The sequence below is a fragment of the Antrostomus carolinensis genome, unplaced genomic scaffold (assembly GCF_000700745.2).
Source record: "Antrostomus carolinensis isolate BGI_N321 unplaced genomic scaffold, ASM70074v2 scaffold38508, whole genome shotgun sequence".
Classification (NCBI taxonomy): Eukaryota; Metazoa; Chordata; class Aves; order Caprimulgiformes; family Caprimulgidae; genus Antrostomus; species Antrostomus carolinensis.
The window spans coordinates 12,165-25,059 of record NW_010334341.1 but is presented as its reverse complement, the minus strand read 5'-3'; the positions used below and the strand labels follow the sequence as shown (position 1 = coordinate 25,059).

At 41.9% G+C, this 12,895-nt stretch overlaps 1 protein-coding gene across 2 annotated transcripts in view; it reads left to right on the top strand.

Moving 5' to 3' along the window:
• The window catches only part of ABL1 (ABL proto-oncogene 1, non-receptor tyrosine kinase), a 30,635-nt gene that overhangs the window by 14,720 nt on the left and 3,020 nt on the right, over positions 1-12,895 (top strand). For both annotated transcript variants that reach the window (XM_010174191.1, XM_010174193.1), the window contains exons 4-10: positions 1,151-1,423; positions 5,345-5,429; positions 5,793-5,970; positions 8,129-8,313; positions 10,431-10,583; positions 11,236-11,325; positions 11,661-11,825. In XM_010174191.1, coding sequence (XP_010172493.1) covers positions 1,151-1,423; positions 5,345-5,429; positions 5,793-5,970; positions 8,129-8,313; positions 10,431-10,583; positions 11,236-11,325; positions 11,661-11,825 — 1,129 coding nt within the window. The remainder of the gene's footprint in view (positions 1-1,150; positions 1,424-5,344; positions 5,430-5,792; positions 5,971-8,128; positions 8,314-10,430; positions 10,584-11,235; positions 11,326-11,660; positions 11,826-12,895) is intronic.

Below are 12,895 nucleotides of genomic sequence, written 5' to 3'. Positions count from 1 at the left end.
GTTGGGTATTTTTTTTTTTATCATAGTGTTGAAATGAGATTTGGTCCAGTTACTTTACCAAAAGAATATCTGACCCATTTTGGTAGAGGGTTGAGAACATGCTTCCCAGGAGGATGCCTTTATTTTCTAGAAATAAAGTTTCCAAAGGAGTTTTATCAGCTACTGTAACAAAAGAAAAACAAGAGTGAAGGAAAAGTAGATTTCTCCAGCCCAGTGTATTAAAAAACCCCCAAACAAACCTCCCCTCCATTCTGAATGCCCTTGTACATCCAAAAGTGTGTCACCAGAGCAGTTAATGGCATGCTTTTTGCCCAAGGGCACTACAGGCAGGTCTCCTCCTGTTGCACTTTGATAGAAAGATTTCTCCCTCTCCTCCAGGTGTTATCAGCATAATTTTTTAAAAAAATAAATTTCTAGCATTTGCCTAGTAGCAGACTGGGCTTGAGTGTGAAAACAGGAAATAACAAAGCTCTGGCAGTCGCTCATCTGTTATCTTTAGTAGGCTTTCAGGCTTCAAATGGATCTTCTGTATGAATGTTAAAAAGGTAACAAGTACAGGTTACCGTGCTGCACAGCGATTCTCGTTCGGTGATAGTGATTTTACTTCTGTGTTATTGATCACTGTCCATCACAACAATGGAGTGGACCAGCTGTCCAACTTCACGTAAAACACTGTGCAGAAGCTTAGACCAAAAGCAGGGAAGCCACCAGTTTGCTAGTGACACTTCAAAGAGAACTTAAGCAGGTGAAAATGTTATAACTCAAATAGTAATAATGGAATCAAGACACCAAGGTTGACACCCCGCTACCCTCCAGGAAATATCCCACAATCTTTACTGACCAACCTTTTGAAAAAAGACATTTCAAGCAACAGCATGCCAATCTAATGCTATTTGCAGTCATTCCTTCCATAGTTTCAGTGAAGTGCATGTATTTTCTCCCAAATCCATGCATTTCCCTTATAAGTATTAATTGTTCTCAGGTATGAGCTTCTGAGAACTGGTTACAGAGCTGGTGGAGCTCATAGTACTACAGATTGGGTAGAAGTGATGTAACACTTGGCTTTCCCAGTTTTATAATGTAGTTTCTACATCCGAATGCTCCGATGTGCGTTACGTGAACGAGCTTTCCCTTTCTCTTTGGTCCCTAGCTGTATGTCTCGTCAGAGAGCCGCTTCAACACCTTAGCAGAGCTGGTCCATCATCATTCAACTGTCGCAGATGGGCTCATCACCACGTTGCACTACCCAGCGCCCAAGCGCAATAAGCCCACGATTTATGGCGTGTCTCCAAACTACGACAAGTGGGAGATAGAGCGAACGGACATCACAATGAAACACAAGCTCGGTGGAGGGCAGTATGGAGAGGTGTATGAAGGAGTCTGGAAGAAGTACAACCTTACGGTGGCTGTGAAGACTCTAAAGGTAGGACTCAAATCTCTTGAGCATTCCCATTCATCAGGAAGCAAGTTCAGGCTGGTAGCTTGCCTTCAGCCCTGGTTAGACAGTTTGGGTTGGTGGCAACCCTTCCTTTCTGTGTGGTAGGCTTGGAATAGAGTATTTTTTTAAGAGCTTGATCCTATTATGGTTTTATGTGATATCTGAAACGCTTGTATCTATACAAAGGAGGATGTTAACAGTGCAATTTTTACTCTAGAATGACTGAAACCTTAGAGAAGTGAATAGTGCCGTGATGTCTTGCGTTCAGGGTGTGGCAAAGGTGAGCTGTTCATGGATGAACACACTAACACAAGCTGGTGAATTAAGCAAAATGGTGCATTGTGAGTCAGGCAACATAAAATGCAAAGGCTGTGCTTCAGGGAGGCTTTACATGTTTTGATTCTGTCTTATGTGGTGTCTTTCCCAAAAGACAAGCTCCCCGGGTACCTGGAAGTCTGAAGCGATTGTTCACAGCTGCTTCTTATCAAAAGATACAAAAGGAGGAAAAAGTGTATCAAAGCGAAAATATATTAAAATTCCTACGTGGCTTTAATGAGGAACTGGATAATCAGTTCTGTTTCTGGCTCTACTCCCTGATTTCTGTGTCTTGGTTTCCTTGTCTCTTAAAATGCAAATAATGCTCTGTGAGTTCATGAGGTCATTGCTTAATTCATTTATGTTTATAAAAATGTCTTGAGATCTTCTGGCACCGTCCACACGCATTGCATTCGATTGCTTAATAAGAGTTTATGCTAACTTGACACCATGTTCTCTCTCCTCAAATAGGGATGTGGTTTGGTCTTGCAGAAACAAACAGAACAGGGTTTTTTGTTTATTTCTTTTTTTTTTAAATGGAAATTTGGAAGTGGAGAGAACTGTGTAGATGCTTTAGTGTCAGGGGAGGAACATTTCCGTGATTTGGGGCAAATATTTCTTCCTTACGCTTTGAGCAGCGGCTACCTCAGTATTTCTGGGTTGCTATGGTTGCAGAAAGTATTTTCATTTTGGCTTTTTAATTTTGTGTGTGTGTGTACTCTGGAGATTCCCGTTGCTGCTCCCCAGTGGAGGAGAGCCCAAGTGCCTGCTGGCACAGGGAGCGAGTGACACCTAGTGTCATCCTGCTCGGATCCAGCACACTGGGGACCGCAGGGCTTACTCAGGAGCATTGCAGTGCAGGTGGAGCTGGGATGTGACCAGGTTGAACAAATACCTATTTTATCATGAAGAGAAACGAGTTGTTTCCAGGAACATTGTTTGCTGTACCATCTCCTTTCCTGCTTCTGGCTGCAGTGTGAGGATACCTGACATCTTCAGATTTCTCATTTGTTCTGAACTGGAGTTGTTGCTTTCATTCTCTTCTCTCTAAAACCCATCAACAAAGGCAAATTGCAGGTTATCCCATAAAATCTGTTTGTGCATAAGGAAAAACCTTAATACAGACCATGGCTGTTTCAAATGTATCAAATAAATATTTAATGAAACATGACTAAAGTGCTTCATAATGTAGCATGAAGCAGCATGTTCCACTGGGGAATGTAAGTATAACCAAGAAGAGAGTTGAGAAATGCTTCAACTTGCAATTATGCACACTAAACCCATCCTTAAAAGCATATTTATAATCCACCTTCCTTAAATCCAGTCTACTGCCTGACAGGTGGGATTATAGCTTTCTTCAGAGTTTTGGGAAACATTTTAAAATCACATTTATATCCCAGTTCTACTGGAGAAAACAAGCCCTGCGCAGCTTCTGCACAAACATTCAAATGACTCACTTTATTTTCCTCTGAGATAATATTTTTCAAAACTTTGTATGGCTCTTGTTCCTTCACCATCTACCCCAGATATCTCTATGAGAAAGATAAAGGGAAGGGAAAAGTAAAAGAGGGGAAAAAAAAAAATCATTCCAACTTCTTTTTCAGCAGTGGTGCTTGTGAACACCCATTTATTGTTCACTTTTCTCTCAAGTGTCTAAACGTAGCTGGTAGCTGGCACAAAACACCAGATCACTCAGGAAGGCAATCAAAGCAGCACACACTGTTCCTCAGTTGCATTTAACTGGGAAGTGCTAGACAACGTTTTGGTGCTTAGATGTTTCTCATTAAAATAGATCATTGGAAGCTCAGGGAGTTGCACAGAACCCATCAGTATTTATAAGGGTCTGTTCCCATAACACGACATGCGCTGGATTTGTGTGTGTACACCTGATGTTGATGGAAAGGGGTGTGAGGGAGGCAGTGCCTGCAGTAACAGGGAGTGGAGCTTTGGGACCTGCATAGTGTTGGACTGAACACAGGCTGCTGTGACAGTGGCCAGAGCTTGTTCCTCATGAGGGCCATTTAATGGCTGAACTGCTGTGAGCTGGTCATCTCAGCACGTTTCTTACTGCACACCTCGAGTCTGCATCCATTGGAACTGCCTCTTCTTTTTCTTTCTTTTTTTTTTCTTTTTAAAAAGTGTTTTCCCCAGCAGAGAAGCCTGTGTTTTAAATTAGACAGCTTGCAGCCCTGGTGTCCCTTAATGCCATGGGTTGGTCCTGTGCTCTGCTAGGAAAATATTGTGTAGCCAGAACTGTCTTATTTCTTCCATGGTTTTGTACAGTGGAAGGCAGGAGCTGGTTAAGCTTGATCCTTTGCATGAGATCAGGTTTTCAGAGAGATCATTGTTACAGTTCTCTGGATGTGTCCTCCCTATTAATTTGGTTAGTGAGAGGTAAGAGATTTAAAACAGTGAAAGAGAGGATGCAGAGGAGCAACCTTTCCATGTTTGTATAGCATGCATAAGATAAATGCCTATTTAGGGTAATTTTGCAACCTGGATTATTAACACAATTTCCTTTGCCAAAGAAAACAGTTTCAGGCTCTGCTCACAAGGACCTTTGGGCTATTAGTTTTGACAAAGTGTGTTCAGCAAATCACAGCTGCCAATCAAGGTAATTGGCAACGAATAGTAAATGGTTGAATTAAACTGTTTGAAAAAGGTTCTTGTTGCTAACTGCAAAGCAGAGAGCTGGCTGGATCTTATAGTGGCAGCCCACTGTTATCATTCTCACCAGCAGCACTAAATCCTTTCCAATCCTTCCTTAAAACACTTCGTCTGTGTAGCCTGTCAACATTAATCCACCAATGAAAAAAAAAAAATGGATATAGAAAGGAACATTGCTTTAGGAATAGATCTGTATTTTTGCACCACTTTGAAATGACCTTCTGGCCATTTGGGGCATATTTGCTTGAGAAAATATGTCTTTTGAGGAAGATTGTGCCTTCCTCGGTTTTGTGTTGTGCCAAGCAACTTTGTGGCCTTCAATAAATAGGGAGTGACACGTCTGTCCAGAATGGTTACGTCATGGGTCAGGCTCTAAATGCCAGAAATGAAATCTGTGAAACCTCGGGCTTTTGATTATGGAGTGGCTGCCATCGGTCATGCCTCCCCATCTGAGAAGGGAGATTTCTTGCTCCTACCCAGTGAAACTGAGGGCCCACAGTTCAGCAGCTCCTCAAGCATTTGGTAGTGACGTATGCTTCCTTTTATGTTCATTCTTGTTTCTTTTTTTTTTTTCTGCATTTTTTATTTCATGTTATCTTTTTTTTTCTGTTAGGAACAAGCACATTTTTCCTTTTCAGCTCCTGAGTGGTCCTGTGAGAGGCCCTTCACAAAAGGGATATAGATTTTCTTGCCCCAAAAAGCTCCGTTAGAATAGTAATGATAAAAACTTACGTTGTTTAAAACCCTACAAAAAACCCAATGTTCCTCACTCCCTGGCATTGTGATGTGGCTACAGGGAAAAAATTACCTTGAAAGAACTGTGGCTTATGTTGTCAGTTTGCAGTTCTTTTTGTGTCCTGGTACAAAAATCTGTTCCTCCTTTGTGCGTGCTGTCCTTGCCAAAGCTTTGCCATTGTTCTGCAGGAGGATACCATGGAGGTGGAAGAGTTCTTGAAAGAAGCCGCAGTAATGAAGGAGATCAAGCATCCAAACTTGGTGCAATTATTAGGTAAGTGATAAATACCAAGCAGAGGGATTTGAACTAAACCCTTGTGCAGTGATACGGATGTTAAGGAGCAGATAAGCTGCTTACCATACCAAGGGTTTAAATACAGACACTTATTGTCTGGCAATATTCACAATTTGTACCACTAATACATGATTTTTAATGATCTCGTCTCCCTAATGTTTAAGATGCCAGAGCTTGAAGCAGGAAATTAAAACCCTCTATTAACCAATTCCAAGCAGAACTCATCCTTTCTGTGAGCCCTCTATTTCTGCCTTCTAGAGGTATAAATTGCCTTAGAGGCCAAAACCTCAAGATTCACTGATATTCTCAAACATTCATTGTAAACTTTATGTTGGTCCCTAGGGGTGTGCACACGGGAACCTCCTTTCTACATCATTACGGAGTTCATGACTTATGGAAATCTGTTGGATTATCTGCGTGAGTGTAACCGGCAGGAGGTGAATGCTGTGGTGTTACTGTACATGGCAACTCAGATCTCCTCAGCCATGGAATACCTGGAGAAGAAAAACTTCATTCACAGGTAGGAAGGACACTCAGCACCCCTGAATCTCGAGCACAAAATGCCCCTTGATTTATTTTCCTGGCTTTCAGATTATCACATCCTTGACTTCAGATGCAGTTGGTGTCCTATGTTTAACACACTAGTGCATTGTATTTTGATACAGTACCTTAACCTGGTCTCCTAATTGTTTTTCTCAGTGTTTTTCTCTTATCTTTGAAGTAGATACAGGTGAAAGATATATCAGTACTTTCATATTTTGGACAAGGGCCTTATAATGTAAATAATTCCCAAAGTAACAGGTTCTTAATGGGACCAGATAAGCTACTGCCCTTCCTTGATTCTAACAACCATTAAAAACTGCTGCAGTTGGTGTTAGTGGATGTGTGCAGATGCTCACAGCAAAGCCCCCCTCTTCGTGCCTTCTTATCCCTTGTTCTTTCTTGTTTGTTTCACTTTTTTCCTGCTCTCTGTAGGGATTGTTTCCCACTATTGCCCAGATTGCATATTCACTTTAATAAGCATCTCTGCAGTCTTGAAAGTCTCAGAGACTCTGACCTTTAAGTGTGCTGCAATTATGGCTAGAGCTTTGCATTCTTCATCTGTAGAAATGGCCTCCTAGCAATATAATGACACATCCTGCGCGAAGGTTTGAGAGTTGCTGAGCTTTATACAAGATGTTCTCTGTGCCATAGCGTGACCTTTCCTGCCCAATTAACTGGAATATGAAATTAGCACATGTTTTTTCATAGAGACAAATATGAAGATCGTGTGTAAAGTTCTAGGTGTTCTTCTAAGTCATGTGTCTGCTTTGCTGCCTGAAAGGCCTGTGTAAAGGCTTCTGTCAGTCCATAAAGTGAACGGTGATGCTGCAAATTAAAATTTCCAGCCTTTGATTTGCTCTGTTGAAAGTATTTGATCCCTTCAGCCTGTAGGAAGTAAACTTTAAAAACTGCTTTGTGTGAATCTCATTTGTCTGCTCTCCCATTCTTTTCATTTCCTCTTATTTCTGATGACCCATTTATCTAAAATAAATAGTAGCATTTTTTCGTATCAGCCGCCCCCATACCCACCTACCCAATTATTTTAAGTGTTGTCACAATCCACATCCATGGATTCAAATGCTGGGCTGTGACCTCATTTAATGAATTAAGAAGTAGGAGGAATTTGATTATGAAGAGGAGCTTTTATTGAGACATGCATTGTAGTAGTCAGCATTGATAAGAAAGTATATTCAAAAGCACTGTGAAAATTTAATGTGCATCTAGTAAGACGTACTTTTAAAAAAAAATTCATTCTGATTGAGGAGAACAAGGAAAAGAAACAGCAGTGTCTATCTCATATCTAAAAATCTCACTCAAGCTTTCTGGTAGAATCAATTTTTAGTTCAGTGTTGACATAATCTGGAAAAGTGTGTTTAACAGAACCTAATATTAGGAAAAATGTGCGTCTGTGCTTTACATTTTTATACTCATGAAGCATTTCTGAGGGTGCTAACAGCTTGTACGAGCCAGGGAAGTGGCAAATGCAACATGCACATCTCTTGCCTGTCAGAGTGGAGGCAGGTAAAAAAGTGTGGAGGAAAAGCTTAATTTGCTTATTGCCTGCTCCTTTAAAAATGTGAGTACTGGTAGCAGAGGCTACAACAAGTTTGAAAAGGCCAAAGCACGGTATGAAAAGGTTGTGTCGTAAAATATGGAGAGGAAGAAGAACATAGCTGGGAATTAAAGCTGGTGCTCAAACAAGGACTGGAAAAGGAGTTCTGGAGGGCGGCTGATGTTGGCCAGGGTGACCAAAGTGCTAGAGATGTGGGTAAGAAGTGAGGCATTGCGACTTCTTTTATTCAGTGCTCATCCTCAGCTATTGATAACTTGAGCACTGACATTTCTTTGAATTATTTTTATCCTGAGGGTGGCAGCTTTTACTGAAAGTGAGGGGGCTTCTTGAAGCTTTCACTTCAAATTAAAAAAAAAAAGTTTGGATGACAGTTTTACAAAGCCAGAAGAGAAAATAACTTTCCTTCTTACCTGTATAGGCATAACTACGTAATATCTGTGTAACACTCATCAAAAAAATCACATGCAGGCTCAGGTTTCTTCTGGAACAGCCAGTTTCCTTGCTATTGCTAAAAGTGAGATGGGAAAGACTTCTCATTGTCTGTTTTTGTTCTTGTTTTTAGGGACCTTGCTGCCAGAAACTGCCTTGTAGGGGAGAACCACTTGGTGAAGGTGGCAGACTTTGGTCTGAGCAGGCTAATGACAGGTGACACATACACTGCCCATGCTGGAGCAAAATTCCCCATCAAGTGGACTGCACCAGAAAGCCTGGCCTACAACAAGTTCTCCATTAAATCTGACGTCTGGGGTAAGAATTTGCATATACAAATTAATGCAGATTATAGTCATCTTTTCCAGAGCTGTGAAATTAGGACATTGTGAAACATTTCAGAAGTGAGGGTGTTCTGTGATTTGAGCCATATTGTTCTAGGAGCTTGTAAGGTTCAGAAACTAATCTCTACTAAGTCAGTCTTTGAGTGGAGCGCTGAAGATGCCGACCTCACTTTGTATGTTTGAGTCGTTGGCAAGTATGAAAATAAAGGATATTGTAGTGTTTATAGAAATGTATGAAATGGAGCTGGAGAGCACTGATACTACTGACTTGATAGAGTTCTGGTGCAGAATTATGAAGCGATAAATAGCCAGGAACTTCCTAACTACTTCAAGGAGGAAAGTGAGAATCTGGTTCATTTTATGTTAAAAAGAAAATTACATGTATATCTTGTCTAGTGACAGCTCCAAGCTCATCTTTCTGCATTTTAAAAGAATAATCTTTGGAATGAGATGAGGAAAAACAGAGGGAAAATTTGATGACAAATGGTTATTGAAGAACCCTGAGGTACTGGTGATAAGAGTAGGCTTAGCTAAATGGAGCTACATTCTATCAAATCTGACTGCAGAAAATCTCATTGTACTTTTTATCAGCCATTCTTTGGGTTTTATATATCTGCTATAGCTGTTGGTCAAATTCACAAAAGTGCCCAGTGACATGAGATAGACGTTTGTGGGACATGATCCCAAAGGCACTTGGAAAATGTTATCCTGAGCATCTTCTGTATCTAAAGCGACAGACAGCAGTGAAGCGGTGGTTAAGTTTTCTAGAGTTTTGGGGTAGCTGTGGAGAGAAAAGCTTTATTTTGAAGAACTTTTAGGTAGATCGCTGATGCAAAATGTTTTATAGATAGGGGGAGGAAAACCCAAAACAGCCTCCCAAGGAGCTGACTGAGGTGTTTCTTCTGCTTTGGACTTGCACGTGGTGGTGTTGGCTGCTGCCGGCTGTCTGCCACCGTCTCAAGGATGCTGCTGTATCGCTGTGGTGGCTGCAGGCTCCCTGTTGCATTTACATAGTAGAGTACTTGAGGAGGAAAGATCCAAAAGGGAGTATTGGTTATCTTTAATTAGAGTTAGCATAACCTTGTGTAGTGAGATTCGGGGCAGTGGACTTTGGGATTTCATTAGAGCGAGCCAACCATCCCCAGAGGCCATGGTGGCTGCTGGGCAGACCAGAGTTTGGACACTTTCACCTCACTGCTTCAAGACAGCAATCAAAGAAAATTGTGCACAGAAACGTCTAATGTAAATTGCCCTTGGTGGTGTTACCATGTAATGTGATGTGATTTCCTTACTTATGCAGAATTGTAATCGCTTTCTCTTCAGGTTAAGAACAGAATAGGGTGACTGAACTAATTACATGCAGGTTTTGGAACTGGTGTTGAGTCTATTCTCTGTGCCCGACTCCTGGCTTAGCTGCCTGACCCTGGTGCTGACCTGCATCCCCACTGACTTCTGGGACTTGAATGCCTCGCCTGTTTCAAGACCTTTTTTTGTGCTCTCCCTTTTCCTGTTCAGCTTTCCCTGTGACCAGAATGTCTCGCCTTCACCCTGTCTTGTTGGTAGCAGTGACTGAAACTTTCTTTTCACTGCTGCCTCCCAGGTTTCCTCTCTAGACCATGCTACAGCTAAACAAGGGCACCCCAGAAACACTGAGCTATTAAAATGTGCAAGTGCTCTAGGGAGAGGTTGCAGATGAGAGGAGCTGTCAAATTGAGGGAGAGACTGCAGTGCAGCAGTGAAACGGTTTCAGCTAATCCACTGTGAAGTCTCTTAATTGTGCCTTTAATAGGACTTGAAGGATCTCAAGGCGTTCAGGTTTGAGACAACTGATACATTGAAAATTAGTCTAATTCTACCCTGTCATATCGCGGGAGACTTGTCTGTGCTGACGAAGAGGCTTGTTACGCTTCTTTAAAATTTAAGCTGCTGCTGAGCATGGGACCTGAGCCACCCAGAGCTGGTTTAAGTGTGCAGCACTGTTTAGTGACTGCTCCCACTAAACATCCTCTCAAATTTAAGATGAAAACAAAGTTTATTGAATTTTTTTTCCCCCCTCTTTTTTCCCCTTTTTCCTTTCTTTCTCCGCTGCAGCCTTTGGCGTTCTGCTGTGGGAAATTGCAACCTATGGTATGTCCCCTTACCCTGGGATTGACCTGTCTCAAGTCTATGAGCTGTTGGAGAAAGACTACCGTATGGAGCGCCCTGAAGGCTGTCCTGAGAAAGTTTATGAGCTCATGAGAGCGTGTAAGTGTTCCTCAGCCCTGCCAATGCTGCTCTTTAGCTCTGCAGAGGTGCAGTAACAGTGCCAGGATCTGGCCACATACCACCAGGCATGAGAAACCCCCCGCCCGTCCCTTTGAAGGTGCAGGGCTGTGTACAAGCATTTGGTTAAAACTGCTTTCCCCAGAGGATGAACACGCTGTGAAACTGGCTGTTCTTCTCTACTAGGAGGACACAGGCCTTGGGGAGGGATTTGTTGTTCATCTCAATGTTTTCTTTGTCTCCTTTTTCCTGACAACTTAAAGAAAAGCTTGTTCTCTAAGGATGAAGCAGGAGCTTCATTAGGCTTCTTATGGGACTGACTGTTACTCTTCCACTGTGGCCTTTTGGTATGTGACTTAGTGCGATGTACTCTTTTTTTTTTTCCAGTGGTGCTCAGCACCTGCTGTTATGTACTGACATGGAAACCTGATTTAAAGGGTGCTGGGTGTCTGCAGACATCACTGAGCCAAAGTGGTTGCAGATACTCAGCACCCTATAAATCAGATTTCCATGTCAGTATTTTATCTCACTCGTTTTATAAAAAAGAAATTGTGACAGCTGGCTCCTCCTGGTGCAGTGCACTGAATGTGAAATGCTGGTGGGCAGTTTTTGAGTGGTGTTGGGTTTTTTTCAGGCTGGCAGTGGAGCCCTTCCGATAGACCTTCCTTTGCCGAGATCCATCAGGCCTTTGAAACGATGTTTCAGGAATCCAGCATATCGGATGGTAGGTCTGGGTCCCTCTTAGACCACCAATTTCAGGGATGGGAAAAGGACCAGCTGCATCCTTAACTCTGTGGGTTGTTCATAGGCTACTTTGCAGTGAGTCTCAGTCCTAGGTTATACTGCCTTGTGTAAATCACATAGAAAGCAGAGGTGTGTTTGCATGTGGGCTTTTTTTCTGGACATACATCTGATTTTAAATGGCCAAATGGCTGAACCACCTCAAGGAACCTCTACTTCGTGTTGTTTGCTTTTCTTTTGTGCTATTAACTCTGCCAGTGCAATAGTTTTTTATCTTCTGTTGATTGTAGTGATTATTTTTCTTTCTGTGCATTGCAGAGGTGGAGAAGGAATTGGGAAAGAAGGGGATGAGGAGTGTAGTGAGCAATTTCCTCCAGGCCCCAGAATTACCAACCAAAACACGAACATCGAGGAGAGCTGCTGAAAGCAAAGATGCCAACGAGGGCTTGGAGACTGCACATGCTCGAGGCCAGGGGGAATGTGGTACGTTTTAATTAAAATCATTATTCCTTCAGGAAGTACAGAGGAAAACAAAATGCATGTCCAGCTCCCAGTCTTCACCTAGGCAAAGCTGTGTCTAGTAACAGGTGCCATCTTTTCTGTACCAGTTATTATGTTTCTGGGTGACAGGCTGCTGAGTTTGCTTTCTTGGGTTTAGAATTCCTTCTATTATTTTATTATTTTTTTGCAAAGGTAGGTTGTTAATCTTGAGACTAGATACACCCAGCAGCTGGGATTGTGAATCCTTAACTGGCTGAGGGATTGGTGCTAAACCTGCTGTTGCTTAGGGAAGCCGTAGGAGTTCTTTTAGCTTAACAGCTGTTGTCTGCAGCTTCCTATAGACCAGAGCCTGAGCATGGAGCTCTCTGATCATATCCTCTTCCCATTCCCTGGTAGGAGCTATCAGTGGGATCTCCCACTGCATCCACGTGCTGGGTAATCTGCTGTGTTCAAGCCACTTTACACTAGCACACTGCATAATTTAAAGCAGGACGATTGCTCGGGTGTAACAAGCCTCATAAGGGAGGTTTCTTCACTGTTCCATCCTACCAGGTTTGTGTTTGTAGCACTGAAGAGTATTACTCTTGGCAGGTACCAAATACAATTTCAGCAAGGGACAAAGAGGTATTTACAGAATCTTCCATGAAATTAAATTCTCTTTCAATCAGTTTCTTCAACAACTTGCCTTCCATTCTGGGGTAATAAAAGCAGTGGTAAAATGCTGAATGTATACGTTAGATTTGTATCTAGTTTATTTGAAAAATAAAGTAAAACAAAATACAGTGGTTTTTTCCCAGCTCCTGTCGAGGGTGCCTTCTCTAACCATTCATGTGACTGACCTTTTTTATATAATGTCCAACTCACCTAGTAGTACATATTTCATTAGCAGATGTACATACATCTAGACAAAGAGGGGAAAAAAAGAAGGGATGTCAAATGTTGGAAAAAGAAAATATCAGCGAGTTAGAAAGGAAGGTTATTTACCATATATAGGAAAGAAAATTGCTTAGTATTACAAGCTTTGAAGTAAAATAACTTCATTTAAATACTTA